The following is an 18,883-nucleotide window of genomic DNA, read 5'->3' on the forward strand; positions in this document are numbered from 1 at the left end:
TGGATCGTATTTTCGGTTCTGAGGAAAGGATCAATTGCTGAACATGACATGTGATAATACATCTAAATATTACTGCCTACATTCCTAAAAGAAAGATAATCTAGATCATTCCCTCTTTTACCTTTTTTTTAAGGGATTAATGGGTAAATACTAGGTGTGCAATAGTTGGATCATAGGGTAGCTCTAATTTTAAATTTTTGAGCAAACTCCACACTGTTTTCCACAGTGGCTGCACCAATTTGCATTTTCACCTACAGTGAAAGAGGGTTGCCCTTTTTCCACATCCTAGCCAACACCTCTTGTCTTGTGTTGTTGTTTTTAGCCATTCTGAGAGGTGTGAGGTGATATCTCATTGTAGTTTTGCTTTGTATTTCCCTGATGATCAGTGATGTTGAACATACTTTCATGTGCCTTTAGGCCATCTGTAGGTCTTCTTTGGAAAAGAAGAAGGGAGAAGGGAAACAGAATCTGAAGCAGGCTCCAGGCTGTGAGCTGTCAGCACAGAGCCTGACACAGGGCTTGAACTCACGGACTGTGAGATCATGACCTGAGCCGAAGTCAGCCATTTAGCAAACTTAGCCACCCAGGTGCCCCAGGCTTCTGCTCATTTTTTAATTGGATTATTGGGGGGGGGGGTGAGTTGTATTAGTTCTTTATATAACTAACCCTTTATCAGATACGTCATTTGCAAGTATCTTCTCCCATTCTATATGTTGACTTTTAGTTTTGTTGATTGCCTCCTTTGCTGTGCAGAAGCTTTTGATTTTGATGAAATCTCAATATCTCAGTTTATTTTTTTCTTTTGTTTTCCTTACCTCAGGATACCTATCTAGAAAGAAGTCGCTATGGCTGATTTCAAAGAGGTTACTGCCTGTGTTCTCCTCTAAGATGTTTACGGTTTCAAATTGCACATTTAGGTCTTTAATCCATTTTTAATTTATTTTTCTGTATGGTGTAAGAAAGTGGTCCAGTTTCATTCTTTTGCATGTTGCTGTCCACCTTTCCCAGCACCATTTGTTGAAGAGTCTCTCTTTCTCCCATTGGATATTCTTTATTAATGGTTTCTGTCTTTCTCTTACCTTGTCATTGAGGCAAACTTATATGTTATACTAATCCAACCCTACTCTAGGTAAAAGACTAGAAAAAAGGTGAATCATTGGCCATATTTAAATTGCTGCTAGCTTTATGGGTTGGTCCTCTCGTTGAACCTAAGAGTCCTACCCCAAGGAGGTGAACCTAGGTAAAAATTAAAAAGTGGAAAGATGCCTTTTATTTCTTTGTGTTGACTAATTGCAGAGGCTAAGACTTCCAATACTATGTTGAATAACAGTGGCAAGAGTGGACATCCCTGTCTTGTTCCTGACCTTAGGAGGAAAGCTCTCACTTTTTCCCCATTGAGGATGATATTAGCATTGGGTCATTCATATATGGCTTTTATGATCTCAAGGTATGCTCCCTCTATCCCTACTTTCTTGAGGGTTTTTATCAAGAGAGATGCTGTATTTTGTCAAATGCGTTCTCTGCATCTATTGAGAGGATCATATGGTTCTTGTCCTTTCTTTTATTGATGTGATGAATCACATTAATTGTATTGTGGATATTGAACCAGCCCTGCATCCCAGGTATAAATCCCACTTGGTCGTGGTGAATAATTTTTTTAATGTATTGTTGGAGCCAGTTGGCTAATATCTTGTTGAGGATTTTTGCATCCATGTTCATTAGGGAAATTGGTCTATAGTTTTCCTTTTTAGTGGGGTCTCTGTCTGGTTTTGGAATCAAGGGAATGCTGGCTTCATAGAAAGAGTCTGGAAGTTTTCCTTCCATTTCTATTTTTTGGAACAGTTTCAAAAGAATAGGTGTTAACTCCTTCTTAAATGTTTGGTAGAATTCCCCTGGAAAGCCATCTGGCCCTGGACTCTTGTTTTTTGGCAGCTTTTTGATTACTAATTCAATTTCCTTACTGGTTATGGGTCTGTTCAAATTTTCTATTTCTTCCTGTTTCAGTTTTCGTAGTGTATATGTTTCTAGGAATTTGTCCATTTCTTCCAGATTGCCCATTTTATTGGCATATAATTGCTCATAATATTCTCTTATTATTGTTTTTATTTCTGCTGTGTTGGTTGTGATCTCTCGTTTTTCATTCTTGATTCTATTTATTTGGGTCCTTTACTCTTTCTTTTTGATCCAACTGGCTAGTGGCTTATCAATTTTGTTAATTCTTTCAAAGAACCAGCTTCTGGTCTCATTGATCTGTTCTACTGTGTTTTTTTGTTGTTGTTTCAATAGCATTAACTTCTGCTATAATTTTTGTTATTTCCTGTCTTCTGCTGGTTTGGGGAAGTCATAGCCTCTGCAATCAGACAACACAAATAAAAAAAAAGGTATCCAAATCGGCCAGGAGGAGGTCAAACTTTCGCTCTTCACAGATGACATGATACTCTATATGGAAAACCCAAAGATTCCACCAAAAAACTTCTATAATTGATTCATGAATTCAGCAAAGTTGCAGGATATAAAATCAACACACAGAAATTGGTTGAATTCCTATACACCAACAATTAAGCGACAGAAAGAGAAATCAAGGAATCGATCCCATTTACAGTTGCACAAAAAACCATAAAATACCTAGGAATAAATGGTTTCACCTAACCAAAGAGGTGAAAAATCTATACGCTGAAAACTATAGAAAGCTTATGAACGAAGTTGAAGAAGACACAAAAAAAAAAAATAGAAAAAGATTCCATGCTCCTGGATAGGAATAACAAATATTGTTAAAATGTCGATACTACCCAAAGCAGTCTACATATTCAATGAAATCGCTATCAAAGTAACACCAGCATTCTTCACAGAGCTAGAACAAATAATCCTAAAATTTGTATGGAACCAGAAAAGACCCCGAATAGCCAAAGCAATCTTGAAAAAGAAAACCAAAGCAGGAGGTATCACAACCCCAGACTTCAAGCTATACTACAAAGCTTTAACCACCAAGACAGTATGGTACTGGCACAAAAACAGACACTCAGATCAATGAAACAGAATAGAGAACCCAGAAATGGACCCACAAACGTATGGCCAACTAATCTTTGACAAAGCAGGAAAGAATATACAATGGAATAAAGAGTCTCTTCAGCAAGTGGTGCTGGGAAAACTGGACAGCGACTTGCAGAAGAATGAACCTGGACCACTTTCTCACACCATACACAAACATAAACTCAAAATGGATGAAAGACCTCAATGTAAGACAGGAAGCCATCAAAATCCTCGAGGAGAAAGCAGGCAAAAACCTCTTTGATCTTGGCCGCAGCAACTTCTTACTCAACACGTCTCTGGAGGCAAGGGAAACAAAAGCAAAAATGAACTACTGGGACCTTATCAAAATAAAAAGCTTCTGCACAGCAAAGGAAACAATCAGCAAAACTAAAAGGCAACCGACAGAATGGGAGAAGATATTTGCAAATGACATATCAGATAAAGGGTTAGTATCCAAGATCTATAAAGAACTTATCAAACTCAACACCCAAAAAACAAATAATCCAGTGAAGAAATGGGCAAAAGACATGAATAGACAATTCTCCAAAGAAGACATCCAGATGACCAACCAACACATGAAAAAATGCTCCACATCACTCATCATCAGGGAAATACAAAACAAAACCACAATCAGATACCACCTTACACCTGTCAGAATGGCTAACATTAACAACTCAGGCAACAACAAATGTTGGCGAGGATGCAGAGAAAGAGGATCTCTTTTGCATTGTTGGTGGGAGTGCAAGCTCGTGCAGCCACCCTGGAAAAGAGTATGGAGGTTCCTCAAAAAACTAAAAATGGAACTATCCTACGACCCAGCAATTGCACTACTAGGCATTTATCCATGGGATACAGGTGTGCTGTTTTGAAGGGACACATGCACCCCCATGTTTACAGCAGCACTATCAACAATAGCCAAAGTATGAAAAGAGCCCAAGTGTCCATCGATGAATGAATGGATAAAGAATATGTGGTGTGTGTGTGTGTGTGTATATATATATATATATATATACACACACACACACACACACATATATATGTACACATACATATACACAATAGAGTATTACTCGGCAATCAAAAAGAATGAAATCTTGCTATTTGCAACTACATGGATGGAACTGGAAGGTATTAGGCTAAGTGAAATTAGTCAGTGAGCGAAAGACAAAAATCATATTACTTCACTCATATGAGGACTTTAAGAGAAAAAATAGATGAACAGAAAGGAAGGGATTCAAAAATAATATAAAACAGGGAGGGTGATAAAACAGAAGAGACTCATAAATATGGAGAACAAACTGAGGGTTACTGGAGGGGTTGTGGAAGGGGGGATGGCTAAGGGGCACTAAGGAATCTACTCCTGAAATCATTGTTGCACTATATGCTGACTAATTTGGATATAAATTTTTAAAAATAAAAAATAAAATAAAAAAAATAAAGATGCCAAACTTCACCTGAAACTGAAAAAAAAAGTGGGAAGAAAATAAAATGATTGTTGATATAAATGGAGACTATGGGAATCTCTTTGGAATACTCTCAAGTATATTTGAAGGTTACTACTATCTTTATTACAGTATCTTGAGGAAATCAACTTTTGGAGTACAAAATACATACTCAAACTCAATAAGCAGTTAATGGCAGCGTGCTGTGTGTATAAACAAACACTGACTGAAATGTTCTAAGAGACACTTGCTCAGTATTAGCCAGGGAGGTACAACTGAAGTTTCAGAACTCTTCTTTTTGGCCGGAAATTTCTTCCTCCTGCAGCACCATATCCTATACCTCAACAGGGAGGCTTTAGCCATACATGAGTTACACTCTGAAGCTTCATGTGTTCTTCAAAATATCCAACTCTGGGAAAGTGTTGAAACGTTTAACTTTAAAATTTGGCCGCCTTTGAAATTTAGAAAATCAGTTAATACACAGCCTGTGTTATCTCATGGTAACAATTCACTGGCCTGAGAAATAATGTTTTTTACATGACTCATGTGCCCTTCTCATGGCTCACAGTCCTCACTGGCACTGTCCCACTGGTTAACTGGAGAAGGCATTGTTCATATGATAGTTTATTATCCCTTGGAGATAATGATCTCTATATTCATAAATTTTATATGTTTATAAATATATAGTTAGATAAAATAATGTAATTATGTCCAGGGTTTGCTTCAAAATAATCTGGAGGAAGAAGATAGATACTGATGAAAGAAAGTTGACCATGTGTTGATAATAATTTAAGTTGTGTGATTGGTACATAGAATTTTATTAAATTACTCTCACTCTTTTGTTAAATATTTGAAAATAAAAATTCCAAAAGTATGCCATAAAGAAAAAAATACATATAAATGTGTATATATAGATAAATAAAGATATAAATATGTATGTGTAAGTATGCATGTAAACAGAGCTGTAAACATATTGGGGGAAACTCTTACAATGGTGGGTAATATGGTCTTTCTGACAGTAATTGAGCTAGAAATTGGAAAAAGTTTTTATCACCTGCCTTTTAAACTTCACCTGTGAAACCATAGGTATTGTACATCAAAACAAAACAAAAACAAACTTTACCCTCAACTGTTCGTAGTAAATTAAAGTGATAAATCAAAGTAAAAACATGGTGAATGTATGACTCCTAATGACTAGGAGAAATCTTGAAGACGATATCTTTGGGAGATGGCTATATAGACAATATTTTTAAAATAGTTTAACATAGTTTTTTTAATTTAAAAATATTTATTATCAGAAAATAATACACCTAACAATTTCTTGGAAATTTTCTGATTTTCCAAGGAGGGCAATGAATTATTGAATCTATTAATTTTCTGATCATTGATTAACATGATCCTTCTTGTTTTTATAAAAGCCCTTTTGTACCATTTTTATGTACCTGTGGAATATTTTATTAAATGAAAGGTTCAACTTGATATAAGCCTACATATAAGATACTAACAACCTTGATATTGTGTGAGAAAAAAAAAACTAAAAATTAAGCTGCTAAGGAGTTGGTTAAAATCATACAAATAACATTTCTACATGCCTAAACCCTTGTTGTCCCATATCGAAACTGAAAGAGAATTAAACAAGGATCAGGTACAAATGCAGGGCCACTAGTGGGGGAAAGGAGGAGAAATGCCAGAAATTCAAAAGGCATTACCCACAGGGTCTGGAGCATGCCTTTCTGAACAGAACCAAAAACAACACTGATGTTCCAACACAGAAGAGAGAGCAACAGCTGGAGATTTTCCACAGTAACAACCCTTCATTCCTGGTAGGGCAGTGGCAGAATAGCTGAATTTAGTGGCCAGATCATTTAGGTAGAAACCTGGGTCAACCGAAGGAAGTGGAATGGCAAAGAATGAAGCCTCTGAGTAGGAGATATGGGGTTACAGTGTGGCTCCAAAACAAAATAAAGAGGAATGTTGAGTAGGAAATAAAGTCAAAGCCCAGTTATCACATGGGCTAAGAGATTACAGAAAAGACAGATGGTGTGGCTCAAAGATACTCTATGCTCGGCAATGGCCTTCTAGACAAGGAATCAACAGAAAAAGAAAAAAGAGAAAAGAAAAAAAGAACATAATAGACTTAATAAAGAATTTCAACTCATTGGAAAATGAAAGAATGGATTTTATTTTCCTAATCATTGTTTTTACCACTCTTTCTGAGCCCAGAAGAACACTTCAGGCAGATTTGAAACATTTCTGTTTTATTTGGCATAGAATACTAACCTTCCTCTCCTTTCTAGACCAGCTCCTCTGCTAGTCTGCAGCCTAGAGAACTCTGCAGGTCTCCCCTCTTCAAGTAGGAAGTCAGACTCTATTTCTTTGTAGGCACCCAAAACCTTAAGGGGCTCTTTTGCAGCATCCCCAAACTTGGATTGGAAAAACAATTTTGCCATTCTTTCACAGTGACTGTTGTGAAATGTCGCCCAAAACCCATTGTGGACTCACCATAAGGCAGAAAATTCCCTCAGTTATTTCTTCCTCTCTCCTGAGCTTCGCTTTATACAGCTTTAAGGGGAAAGGCAAAGATATTAACAGAGTGACTTCCAGGAAGAGATTTTGGCTCTTGTAATTATTAGCTTATGGTAAAAGAGGTGCTCAGTAGTCACTTTTAGTCATCAATTTGGAGTCTTAGCTTCAATTCTGAAATTCTAGACACTGTGAAGTAGTGCTATGCCAGGTGCTTTCTCCAGTTATTGAAACTTTAAATGACACTAAAACCTGGCTTTACGTATTTCCTTATTCCAAGGTAAGGTAAGTATGGCTTACAAAGAATAGTCTATCCAATGTCACTTAGGTAGTTTGTGAAATTGCAGATTTTTTACTCTTACCTATTTCTAAAGCTTACGTGTGATGTTTTCCACTGTGTTTCTACACACAACACCAGAAACACTCATTCCAGATATCACCAGAGATGAGATTCTAATGGAATTCACCATGCTTGTGGAATCTAGACCAGGACATTTTGGAAGCTGAGTTTAAAGCAAACTATAGTTCTCAGTAATTCTAGCTGAGTAAAGCTAGGGAAAGGGAAGAATAAAAATATCTCTCCTTAACCATAGTTTCTCCAAAGAAGGTTTTAACTAATTGACCTATGAGTCCATCTCTGTGCCTGTTAGGAAAAGACCTATATTTTCTGTGTAGGATATACTTACTGAATAGCTTTTTGGTTTAGCAGATATTTTACAGCAATTTTTACATCCTTATTCCTCAAGCTATAGATTATAGGATTTAGCATGGGGGTCACTACCCCATAAAACAGAGAAATGAGCTTGTCTGAAGTTTGCAACTTGTCGTCCCCAGGAAACTCTTGAGACTTGGGCTTGGCATACATGAAGAAGATAGTACCATAAAATATGATCACCACAGTCAGATGTGCTGAACAGGTGGAAAAGGCTTTGCGTCTCCCTGTGGCTGAGTTCATTCTCAAGATGGTGTAAAGGATGAACATATAGGAGAAAAAAATGACTATCAGTGGAAGAACCAGGAATGCCATATTTGATATCACCATGGTGATAATATTTAGGGATATATCAGTACAAGCTAGCTTAAGGACAGCTAATATTTCACATGTGAAATGGTTGATAATATTATTCCCACAGAAAGGCAACTGCATGGCAAGAGATGTTTGCACAATTGAGTTGATTCCACCAGAGAGCCATGACACAGAAGCCATCAGTACATACACCACCTTGCTCATGATGATGGGGTATCTCAGAGGGTTACAGATGGCTACATAGCGATCAAAAGCCATCATGCCAAGGAGGAAACACTCTGTTGACCCCATTGCAAACCCAAAGAACATCTGCACTGCACATCCAGAGAAGGAAATGTTCCTTTTCTTTGAAATTAAGCTCACCAAAGTTGAGGGAACAGAGGAGGATGTATAGCAGATATCCAGGAAAGACAGGTTGCCCAGGAAGAAGTACATGGGGGTGTGAAGACGAGAATCAAAGATGCTTGCTATGATCAGAACACCGTTGCCAGTTAGAATCACTAGATACATTACTAGAATTAGAACAAAGTACATGATCTCCAGTTTTGGGTAACCAGAGAATCCCAGAAGAAGAAATTCTGATGTAAATGTCTGGTTAATTTTATCCATGTCATCTGCTTTCAGGATATCACAGGAAGATTTAATATAAAATATATTCACTGCTAAGAAATGTTACAAATTACCTGAACAATTCATTTTGTAGATGGTATTCTAAGGAGTGTTTGCATGGAGCCCTGACGGCCAGTCATCTTCAACAATCTGTGTGACTAGAAAAAAATGAAATTGGGAATGACTAAGTGCTGATGCCCTTTGCTAATATGTGAAACTCTACCTATGATCAGACAGCTGTACAGAAGTAACTTTTCCTGCTGTTGACAGACTCCCAGGTTGAGGTTTCTAAAACTCCTAATTACCAACTATGGGCCTGACTTCATCTACCCCCAGAAAGCAAGCAGTAGAGAGAGATGGTAAAAGACTACTCAACATAGACCAGACATTTGTTTCAGCAATTACATCATGGTCAAAATTTCACAGCAACTTTGATATTTTTGGTATATATCTCATTCTATGTCTGATTCTACATACCTCATATTAGTATATTTAATTTGTATTTTAATTAATTTTATAGGCATTTAATAATAATAAATTGAATAGCATAAACTGAAATTTAATGTCTGTTTAAATATTAGTTATTACTCTCATATTCTAGGCTCCTCTTAGTATTTTGTGTGACTGTTCCTATGACAAGACCATTGCACAGATCAGCTCTGCATGAATGTTAAAATCTTTGGAGGACATTACATAGTCTCTACCTTATTTTATTCTGTAGCTTCACAGTGTATCTTGTTTAAGTCAACCTAAGAAAACAGTAATGCGGTTTAAATATTTTATGTAATTATGTATATATGGGTATATATCCATCCCTTTGATTTATAAAATATAATAATTCTTTATATTAGCCCCATTTTTTTCCCAAATATAAAAGATATAACTTGTCCAAGTTAACCAGTTAGTAAATAATGAAGTGGAGCTCAAAGCTCAGATTGAATCTAATTCATAGGGGTGCCTGGTTGGTTCAGTAGGTAGAGCATGCGACCCTTGATCTCATGGTCATGAGTTCAAGCCCCACTTGGACACAGCGGTTACTTAAAAAAAATCCAGTTCATAGCTTCACTGATTTTCATATGCATATGAATCGTCAGGGTATCTTGAAAAACTTTAGATTCTGGTTTAGAGTTCATGGCAGCTCCTGAGATTTTCCATTTCTCTTAAGTGGTACTTATGCAAAGCTCTTGGAAAGCATTTGAGTAGCAAGGCTTTTATCTACACTGAATTGACAGAGTATGCAGATTTTTCTGACCCATACTGATTTTTTTCGTCTTATTATGGATTGCCATGTGAATCTGAAAAATAACAATAATATATGATTGTGTTTTACAGAAGGGTCCAAATTCATATCATGTTGTTATATACTCTTAAGAAAAAATATTATTAAAAGACACATTTTTTAAAAAAAAAAGTAGTTTCAACTTGTGCCAGACTACTACAATAGTTTTAGAATATAGGGGCGCCTGGGTGGCACAGTCGGTTAAGCGTCCGACTTCAGCCAGGTCCCGATCTCGCGGTCCGTGAGTTCGAGCCCCGCGTCAGGCTCTGGGCTGATGGCTCAGAGCCTGGAGCCTGTTTCCGATTCTGTGTCTCCGTCTCTCTCTGCCCCTCCCCTGTTCATGCTCTGTCTCTCTCTGTCCCAAAAATAAACGTTGAAAAAAAAATTAGAATATTACTGATAGCCAACCTTGAACCTAGGCATGTTCCAAGCACAGTAAGGATAAACTAAAGAATAATGTAAAGTGCCTGCCATTACAAAGCTCATAATTCAGTTAGGGATATAGGAAAAGTACAAATTAAAACATATCATAAATATAACTACATTATGTAGTTTGAAAATTACCAACTTTCCCAGAAGGAAGAAGTTTCAGACTTGGGCCTGATCTGGAAGTATGGGAAGAATTAGACAGATTTGGAAGAAAAGAAAAGAGGGGACATGGGGTATCCCAAAAGTGAGAAGTTGAGCCAAAGTTAGGAATACACAGAGCACATCCTTTTTGAACAAGGAAGTTTCAGTGGAGGGGTAGTGGCAAGCACATCTGAAAAGGAAAGCAAGGTAGGTACATAGAGAGTCTTGAGGGTCAGGCAGAGAATTTGGCATTTCTTTTGGTAACGAAGGTGTCCATCATTATTACAAAGCACAGAGCATGGGCTGAGTGCTTAGACCCTATGATATTAATACTCTCCAAAATTGACATCGTAGTATGATTTTATGAAATTTTTTTATCAGAAATGTAACACAAGAAATTAAGCTATGTAAATTAATGGGGTTGTCACTAATTACTGACTAGATGTGAAAATTGATCTTTCCAAAATCACCACCCGATTCGACATTGGTCAAATCACAAGTTTAGGCCTCACACGGGCTAATAGTTTTGAGAATTTCAGCAGAGTCACTCTTCCCCCACTCTCACTTAATTTGTCATGGCTAGTATTTGGGAAAATTACTGTAGAACAGGTTTTACTTAGAGCCAGAAATCCAATTTGTGAGTTCAAGCCCTGCATCAGGCTCTGTGATGCCAGTGCAGAGCCTGCTTGGGATTCTCTGTCTCCCTCTCTCTGCCCCTCCCCCGCTCATGCTCTGTTTCTCTAAAAAAAATTAATAAACATAAAAAAATACACAATAGAAATATTTCAACTTTGAAGAGAAAGGCAAAGAAGAGAATATAAAAACCTCAATTTTAGGCACTCCTGGGTGGTTTAGTCAGTCAAGCGTCTGACTTTGGCTCAGGTCATGATCTCATGGTTTGTGGGTTCAGGCCCCACATCAGGCTTTGTGCTGGACAGCTCAGAGCCTGTAGCCTGCTTCAGATTCTGTGTCTCCCTCTCTCTATGCCCCTCCTCAGCTTGTGCTCTGTCTCTCTTTCAAAAATAAATAAACATTAAGAAATTAAAAAAATAAACACCTCAATTTTAGAGTTGAAAAAAATAGTTAAGAGATTGTTAATTTTTGTTATTTTTAGCTTAAGTCCAGAACTTCCTTTAAAGGAGAGGGAAGGAAGGAAGGAGGGAAATGGGTGGGGGCAGAGAGAGAGAGAGAGAGAACAGTTGGAGAGAGGAGAGATACGGAGAGAGGGAAAGATCTTCATTTTATTTGTGTAGCCAACTCTTATTTCAGAATCCTATGTGCCTTGAAATTGGTACAGTTGGAATAATGGGCAGAGGAAAGATCCAAAGTCCATTATCTTTACATTACTACTATGTCTAACTGGTATCATTAAAATTGTATAGAAATTATCAACAGAAGGGAATGCTCAGCAGGAACTGTAGAAGTATCAGAGTCACAAAAACAAATTGACTATATTCATTCAACAGTGCCCAGAGGAAAGGGACCATTATTCTACAATGATTCTACACTATTTCTTATGATAAATCAAAATCCTCCCCAGCTCGGAAATTGGTCAGAGAATGCAGAGAAATTGAGCACTCTGATCAACCCAGTCACTAATGCATAAAGAAGAACTCAGCAAGACACTGATTTACTAAGATATATGGAGACATTCCAGGTAGGAGCCAAAGGTCCAGCCTGGAAAGACTGTTGACTGCCTATTCCAGACAACTTCCAGATAATGCATCCAAGGCTACCTAAACTGCTTCGCCAGCCACCTGCTCCCACCTTTCCCTCCTAAATAGGAATCCCCTCACTAATTCAAACCCATCTTGAGCTGGGCTTGTCTTGCTACTTCTGTTCCCTGCACTTTAAACTGGTGATCTTGTTATACTGTGAGATACCTAGAGACACAGGGGAAGGAGTGCGTCTGTCTTGCTCATCCCTCTAACACCTAAGCCTAACACAGTGGCTGCACATAATAGAGGGGGTTTGACTAAATAAGTAAAGGCTGACTTTCTAAACCCAAGCAATTCCGTGTGTAGTATTTTTGGACAAGAAAAATTTAATATGTCATATTTATTTTGCAGCAGGCTTTAATTTTTGTAAGTATCTTTCAGACAACACTAGTAAGCGGAAATATTTTTAAAAATTTTTAATATTTATTTATTATTTTGAGACAGAGCACAAGTAAGGGAAGGACAGAGAGAGAGGGAGACACAGAATACAAAGCAGGCTCCAGGCTCTGAGCTGTGAGCACAGAGCCTGACATGGGGCTCAAACTCACGAACTGCGAGATCATGACCTGAGCCAAAGTCAGATGCCAAACCCACTGAGCCAGCCACCCAGGTGCCCCTAAGCTGAAATCTTATATGCCACCTCTGCCATCTTATAATTACCAGTTTATGCACTGTAAGTATAGAGGATCATCTAGTACTCACTGGAATATATATGATATGGGTTTAGCATGGTGGAAAAGTGCCTGGGACTAAAATCAAAGTCTGTGGTTTGAGGTCCTAGGCTTCTAATCTATAGCCTCAGTCTTCTTGTTTATAAAATAATGATAACTATAACTGCCTTACTTTCCTTGCAAGGATATTGTCAGGAAATAATGAGATAGCATAAGTAAATTGCTTTAAGGATTATAAAACATTATACAAATAATAATGAAATATGACTAATAATGATTCACAATTATATTTTGGTGATAATAAATTGGTATTCTATTGAATCAGATTATTAACATTACAAATTAATATTAATAATGGCCTTAACTATAGATTGAAACTGTACAGTTTCATTGTATTCAAGACTCACCCGTATACCAATACATTATTTCCACCTCCTAAAAGACCCAGTAACTTTCTTCTTAGTATTTATGTCAGCATTCTGAATTAAGGTCAGGTTCAACAAACAATGCCAGATTCCACAGATGTGGAAGAGTAAATATTTGTTATGCAAGGGTTGTTGTAATTGTTCCCTAATTCCCAAAGCAATTTAAAGCTGGAACGAGGGACATGTAGAATGAAGAAACTTCCAGTGCATTAGGAATAGTGACCCACAGACCCAATTAAGAGCAGTACTGGGAATAAACTGTGATACATCCTCCTACTCATGTAACTTTTGGAAATAGGAGCACATGTTCACAAAATTAACTTTATAATATGTGAGAGTTTTTAGTTCAAATATGCTTACCAAAATAAATTCAATGTCAGAAATTAGTAATTCAAATGATAATTACCAAAATGAAATAAATGCTACAGTTGAAAAATCATCTAGATATTATAAATAAAATAAAATAGATGTTTTCTTTGAATTAAGTGCATTGTCATTTAACTTTTTTGCTTACTTTATATGTATTCTTTTAGATAAGTTAACTTCATGCAGGATGCCATTGTCATACTTCTTTGGAATTAAAAGAAATGCTAAGTGAAATAAGCCATACAGAGAAAGACAGATACTATATGTTTTCACTCTTATGGGGATCCTGAGAAACTTAACAGAAACCCATGGGGGAGGGGAATGAAAAAAAAAAAAGAGGTTAGAGTGGGAGAGAGCCAAAGCATAAGAGACTGTTAAAAACTGAGAACAAACTGAGGGTTGATGGGGGTGGGAGGGAGGGGAGGGGGGGTGATGGGTATTGAGGAGGGCACCTTTTGGGATGAGCACTGAGTGTTGTATGGAAACCAATTTGACAATAAATTTCATATATTAAAAAAAAGAAATGCAAATAAAAATAAAATAAATTCACAGGACAAAAGTGAATTCCCATTTAAGGCCACAAGAGTAGAAAAAAGGTCTATAACGGGTAGTTTGGGGCATGAATTCTGATAGGTAGATAACACATTAATGAAGTAAAATGTTTTGGGAAAATCTATTGATTTTTTAGACATTAACATTGAGGTTTAGTAAAGTTATCCTTCAGATATGAAGGAGAAATAAAAACTTTCCTAGACAAACAAAAGCTAAGGGAGTACATCATGAGACCCACCTTATAAGAAATACTGAAAGGAGTTCTTCAAGCCAAAATGAAAGAACACTAATTAGTAACGTGAAAGCATAAAAATATGCAAAGGTAAATATATAAATTCATAAGCCTCTCTTCTGTGACAGGATGGTATATTCACCACTTAACTATAGTATAAAAGGTTAAAGGAAAAGAGTATTAAAAATAACTATAGCTACTATCATTTGCTATGAATACAGAATATAAATAGAGATAAATTGTCAGATTAAAAACGTAAAAGGGAGGGAGTAAAAGAGTATAGTCTGTGCATGTAATTGAAGTTAAATTGCTTTCAGTGTAAAATAGACTGTTATATCTATGAGATGTTTTATGTAAGCTGAGTGGTAACCACAAAGCAAAAATTTTTGGTAGATTCACAAAAGATAAGGAGAAGAAAATCTGAGCATACCACCAGGGAAATTCACCAATCCACAAAGGTAGACATCAAGAGAGAAAAAAAGGAACACTGAAACTACTAAACAGCCATAAAGAAATTAATAGGATAACATTAGTATATCTATGTATTAAAAAGTACCCTAAATGTAAATGGATTGAATTTTCCAATCAAAAGGCACAGAGTGGCTGGATGGACTGAAAAACAAGACCCAACTATGCTCTATCTACAAGAGACTAATTTTCAGCTTTAGGGACACACATAGGCTTAAAGTGAAAGGATGGAAAAAGATATTCCATGCAAGGGGGTGGCTATACTTATATCAGACACAATAGACTTTAAGACAAAAACTGTCATGGGAGACAAAGAAGGTCATTATACAATGATAAAAAGTTCAACTCATCAAGCAAATATAAAAATTGTAAATATATATGCACCTGAAATCAGAGCACCTAAACATGTTATTTAAATACCAGCAGATCTGAATGGAGAAATAAACAATAACACAATACTAAGGGACTTCAATACCCCACTTTCAACAATGGATATATCATCTAGACAGGAAATCAACAAGGATACATTGGATTTGAGACATACTTGCAATTAAAAAGACTTAACAGACATATAAGGAACATTCATTTAAGAGCAGCAGAATACACATTCTTCTCAAGTGCATACAGAATATTCTCCAGGATAGGTGATATGAGAGGCCACAAAACAAGTCTTAGCATATTTAAGAGGACTCAAGTCACACCAAATATCTTTTATGACCACAATGGTATGAAACTAGAAATCAACAAGAGGAAAGCTAGGCAATTTACACATCTGGAAACTTAACAACATACACATGAGTGATCAAAAGGTCAAAGAAAAAATTTTTAAAAATACCTTCAGACAAATGAAAATGGAAACACCACACACAAAAATCTATGGGAAGCTAAAAAAAACAGTAATTAGAGGGAAGTTTATAGTGATAAATGCATATATTAAGAAAAAAGAAATATCTCAAATAACTTTACTTCTCAAGGAACTAGAAAAAGAAGAACAAACTCAGCCCAGAATTAGCAATAGTAAGGAAATAACAAAAATCATAGAGGAAATAAATTAGAGACCAGAAAAAATAGAATAAATGAAAAATACAATAGAAAAGACCAACTAAATCATGAAACTCCTAGAAGAAAACATAAGGGGAAAGTTCCTTGACATTGGTCTTGGCAACTATTTTTTAGACATGACACCAAAAGCACAAGCAACAAAAGCAAAAAGTCAACAAGTGGGATTACATCAAATTAAAAATCTTCTGCACAGCAAAAGAAATACTCAACAAAATGAAAAGGCAACCTATGAAATGGAGAAAATATATTTGAACTATATTAATATCCAAAATATATAAAGAAGTCATACAACTCAGTAACAAAAAAAAAATCTGATTTTGAAATGGGCAGTGGAACTAAACAGACATTTTTCCAAAGAAGACATACAGGTGGCCAACAGGTACATTAAAAAATGCTCGAGCTACTGGGTGGCTCAGTTGATTAAGCGTCTGACTCTTAATACTAATCTCAGGGTTTTTGAGATTGAACCCCACAACAGGCTCTGAGCTGACAATGCAGAGCCTGCTTGGGATTCTCCCCCTCTCTCTCTGCTCCTTCCCCACTCATACATGTGTGCATGTGTGTGCTCTCTCTCAAAATAAATAAGTAAACATTTATTTTAAAAAGATGCTCAGTATCATTAATAATCACGAAAATGCAAATTAAAATCATAGTGTGATATCCCCTTACACCTGTTAGAATGGCTACCTTCAAAAAGATAGGATAACAAGTAATGGTGTGGATATGGAGAAAAGAGAAACTTTGTGCACCATTGGTGGGAATGTAAATTGCTTCAGCTTTCAGGAAAACAATATGGAGGTTCCTTAAATAAAGAACTACCATAAGATCCAGCTTTTCTACTTCTGGAATATATCCAAGATTTAAGAAAATATATCTGCATCCCCATGCTCATTACAGCATTATTCACAAGAGCCAAGAAACAACTTAGGTGTCTATCAAACCAATAAATGGATAAAGAAAATGTGGTACATATATCAAATGGAATATTACTCAGCCATGAAAAAGTAGGAAATCTTGCCATTTGGGACAACATGGATAGACCTTGGGGGTATTATGGTAAATGAAATATGTTAGACATAGAAATACAAACACTGTACAATATCACTTATTTGTGGAATCTAAAAAGGCCAAACGCATAAAAACAGAGAGTAGCTGCTGGTTACCAGCAGCTGTAGGGTAGAGGAATTGGAGAAATGTTGGCCAAGTGGTATACACTTGCAGTTAGAAGATTAGTAAGTTCTGGGGATCTAACGCACAGCCTTGTGATCAGTTAACAAAACTGCATTATACAGTTAAAAGTTGCCAAGAGACTAGATCTTAAATGTTCTCACAACACACACACACACACACACACACACACACACACACACAGATAATTATGTGCTATGATGGAGGTTAACTAACATTATGGTAGTATTCATATTATAACATAAAAGTGTATCAAGTCAACTCAGTGTACATCTTCAGCTTACACAATATTATATGTCAATTAGATATCAATAAAAATGTGAATAAGACATAAAACATAGATTTCAAGCTTTTCAGACAGAAGGGACAGAGAAAGAGGTTAGGGAAAGAGGACTCAAGTTCTTCTCCTTTCAGGATCCTCTTTTTCTTAAGTGGTTCTTCAATGAAAAGTACTACTCCGAACAATAACTATAAATATTAAAGTGGCATAATTTCATAGTATACAAAATATAGAGCAGAATTGAGGAACTAAATATTATGGTAAAATTTCCCATCTTCCTACAAGTATATATTCTAAGCATCCATCATGCTCAAGGTACATCTTGAGATGGTGCTGTGATATTTTCTGCCATTAAGTAGTTTTCAATCCCTTTAGGGAAACTTGCTGCATACACATATCATAGGCAATAAGTAATATCTTCTTGCTCCTCACTCAATCTTTAGAATGAAAATAATAGTGTGTGTCTCATAATATTATAATAATAATTAGATAAATGAAATACATGTAAAGTGCAGAGAAAATGCCCCTCCCCTGCACTCAGTTGGCATTATCTATTATTATCCGGCAGTACATGTCAGATACCTGAACAGTATAACTTACAGGATTTAGAGTGAATTAAAGAAGAAATATGTAGTTTAAGGAGAAATTACCAATTTGAAAAAATAGGCTTATCTCAAAAAGAGTTTTCACAGAAAAACATTGAGAAAGAAAGATTAATTTCTGGGACAAAAGCTGAGTCTGAATACAAACCTTGGTTATTAAAGTCAAAGAGGAATTGTTTTTGATAAAAGGTTACTTTCTGTTCCATATGCTTCAACTCTAACTTGAATCTAAAGAGAAAATAAAGCTCAGTTTCAATTTTTTATTGACATTTAACTATCAGTTTAAATTGTTTACATTCTTTTAACCTAAATTTCCTTCCTCATTGAAGACTGGGAATAGAACATTCTAATTCATGGTAGTATCCTGGAAAGCACATTAGATATTTGAAAATATAATACAAATGAAGATGCTTTATGCTATTAATCATGGGAAGTTTTCAGATAAGATGAGAAAAGAAAAAACAATACTTATTAAAGACTATTTTTCTGTTTTAGTCTTAAAATCTTCAAATACTGTGATAATGTAGATGGTGAGATACAGTTCCTATTCGAGTTGCATGACAACAAGAATATACCAGTTACATGATATAATTGGATCTAACTACATTTTCCCTGGAGTATGGGAAAGTTTTTAATCCTCCTAACATGTTTACATTCCTGACAGTTTGTTGCAAATATTGGACCCTTCCATAGCTTGTCCCCAAAAGAATTTAAATTGCCTTGCTGAGCTAATGGCTGGTCTTTGGGAGGATGTTTCTGGAAATCAAAATGCAGAGACACACTTAGATAAGTACAAAGGTTGGCCTTAAGAATCTATGGGTCATTTTAGTTATTTTTTC

The 18,883-nt window shown here is 36.1% G+C and overlaps 1 protein-coding gene across 1 annotated transcript; it reads right to left on the minus strand.

The window, feature by feature from the left end:
* Nucleotides 1-7,677: 7,677 nt before the first annotated feature.
* On the minus strand, nucleotides 7,678-8,785 carry LOC122474302 (olfactory receptor 13C3). The gene has a single exon (XM_043565174.1). It carries the CDS (start codon nucleotides 8,629-8,631, stop codon nucleotides 7,678-7,680), a length of 954 nt encoding a protein of 317 aa, XP_043421109.1. The 5' UTR covers nucleotides 8,632-8,785.
* Between the last annotated feature and the right edge of the window lie 10,098 nt (nucleotides 8,786-18,883).

This window comes from Prionailurus bengalensis, chromosome D4 (genome assembly GCF_016509475.1).
Source record: "Prionailurus bengalensis isolate Pbe53 chromosome D4, Fcat_Pben_1.1_paternal_pri, whole genome shotgun sequence".
NCBI classification, from domain to species: domain Eukaryota; kingdom Metazoa; phylum Chordata; class Mammalia; order Carnivora; family Felidae; genus Prionailurus; species Prionailurus bengalensis.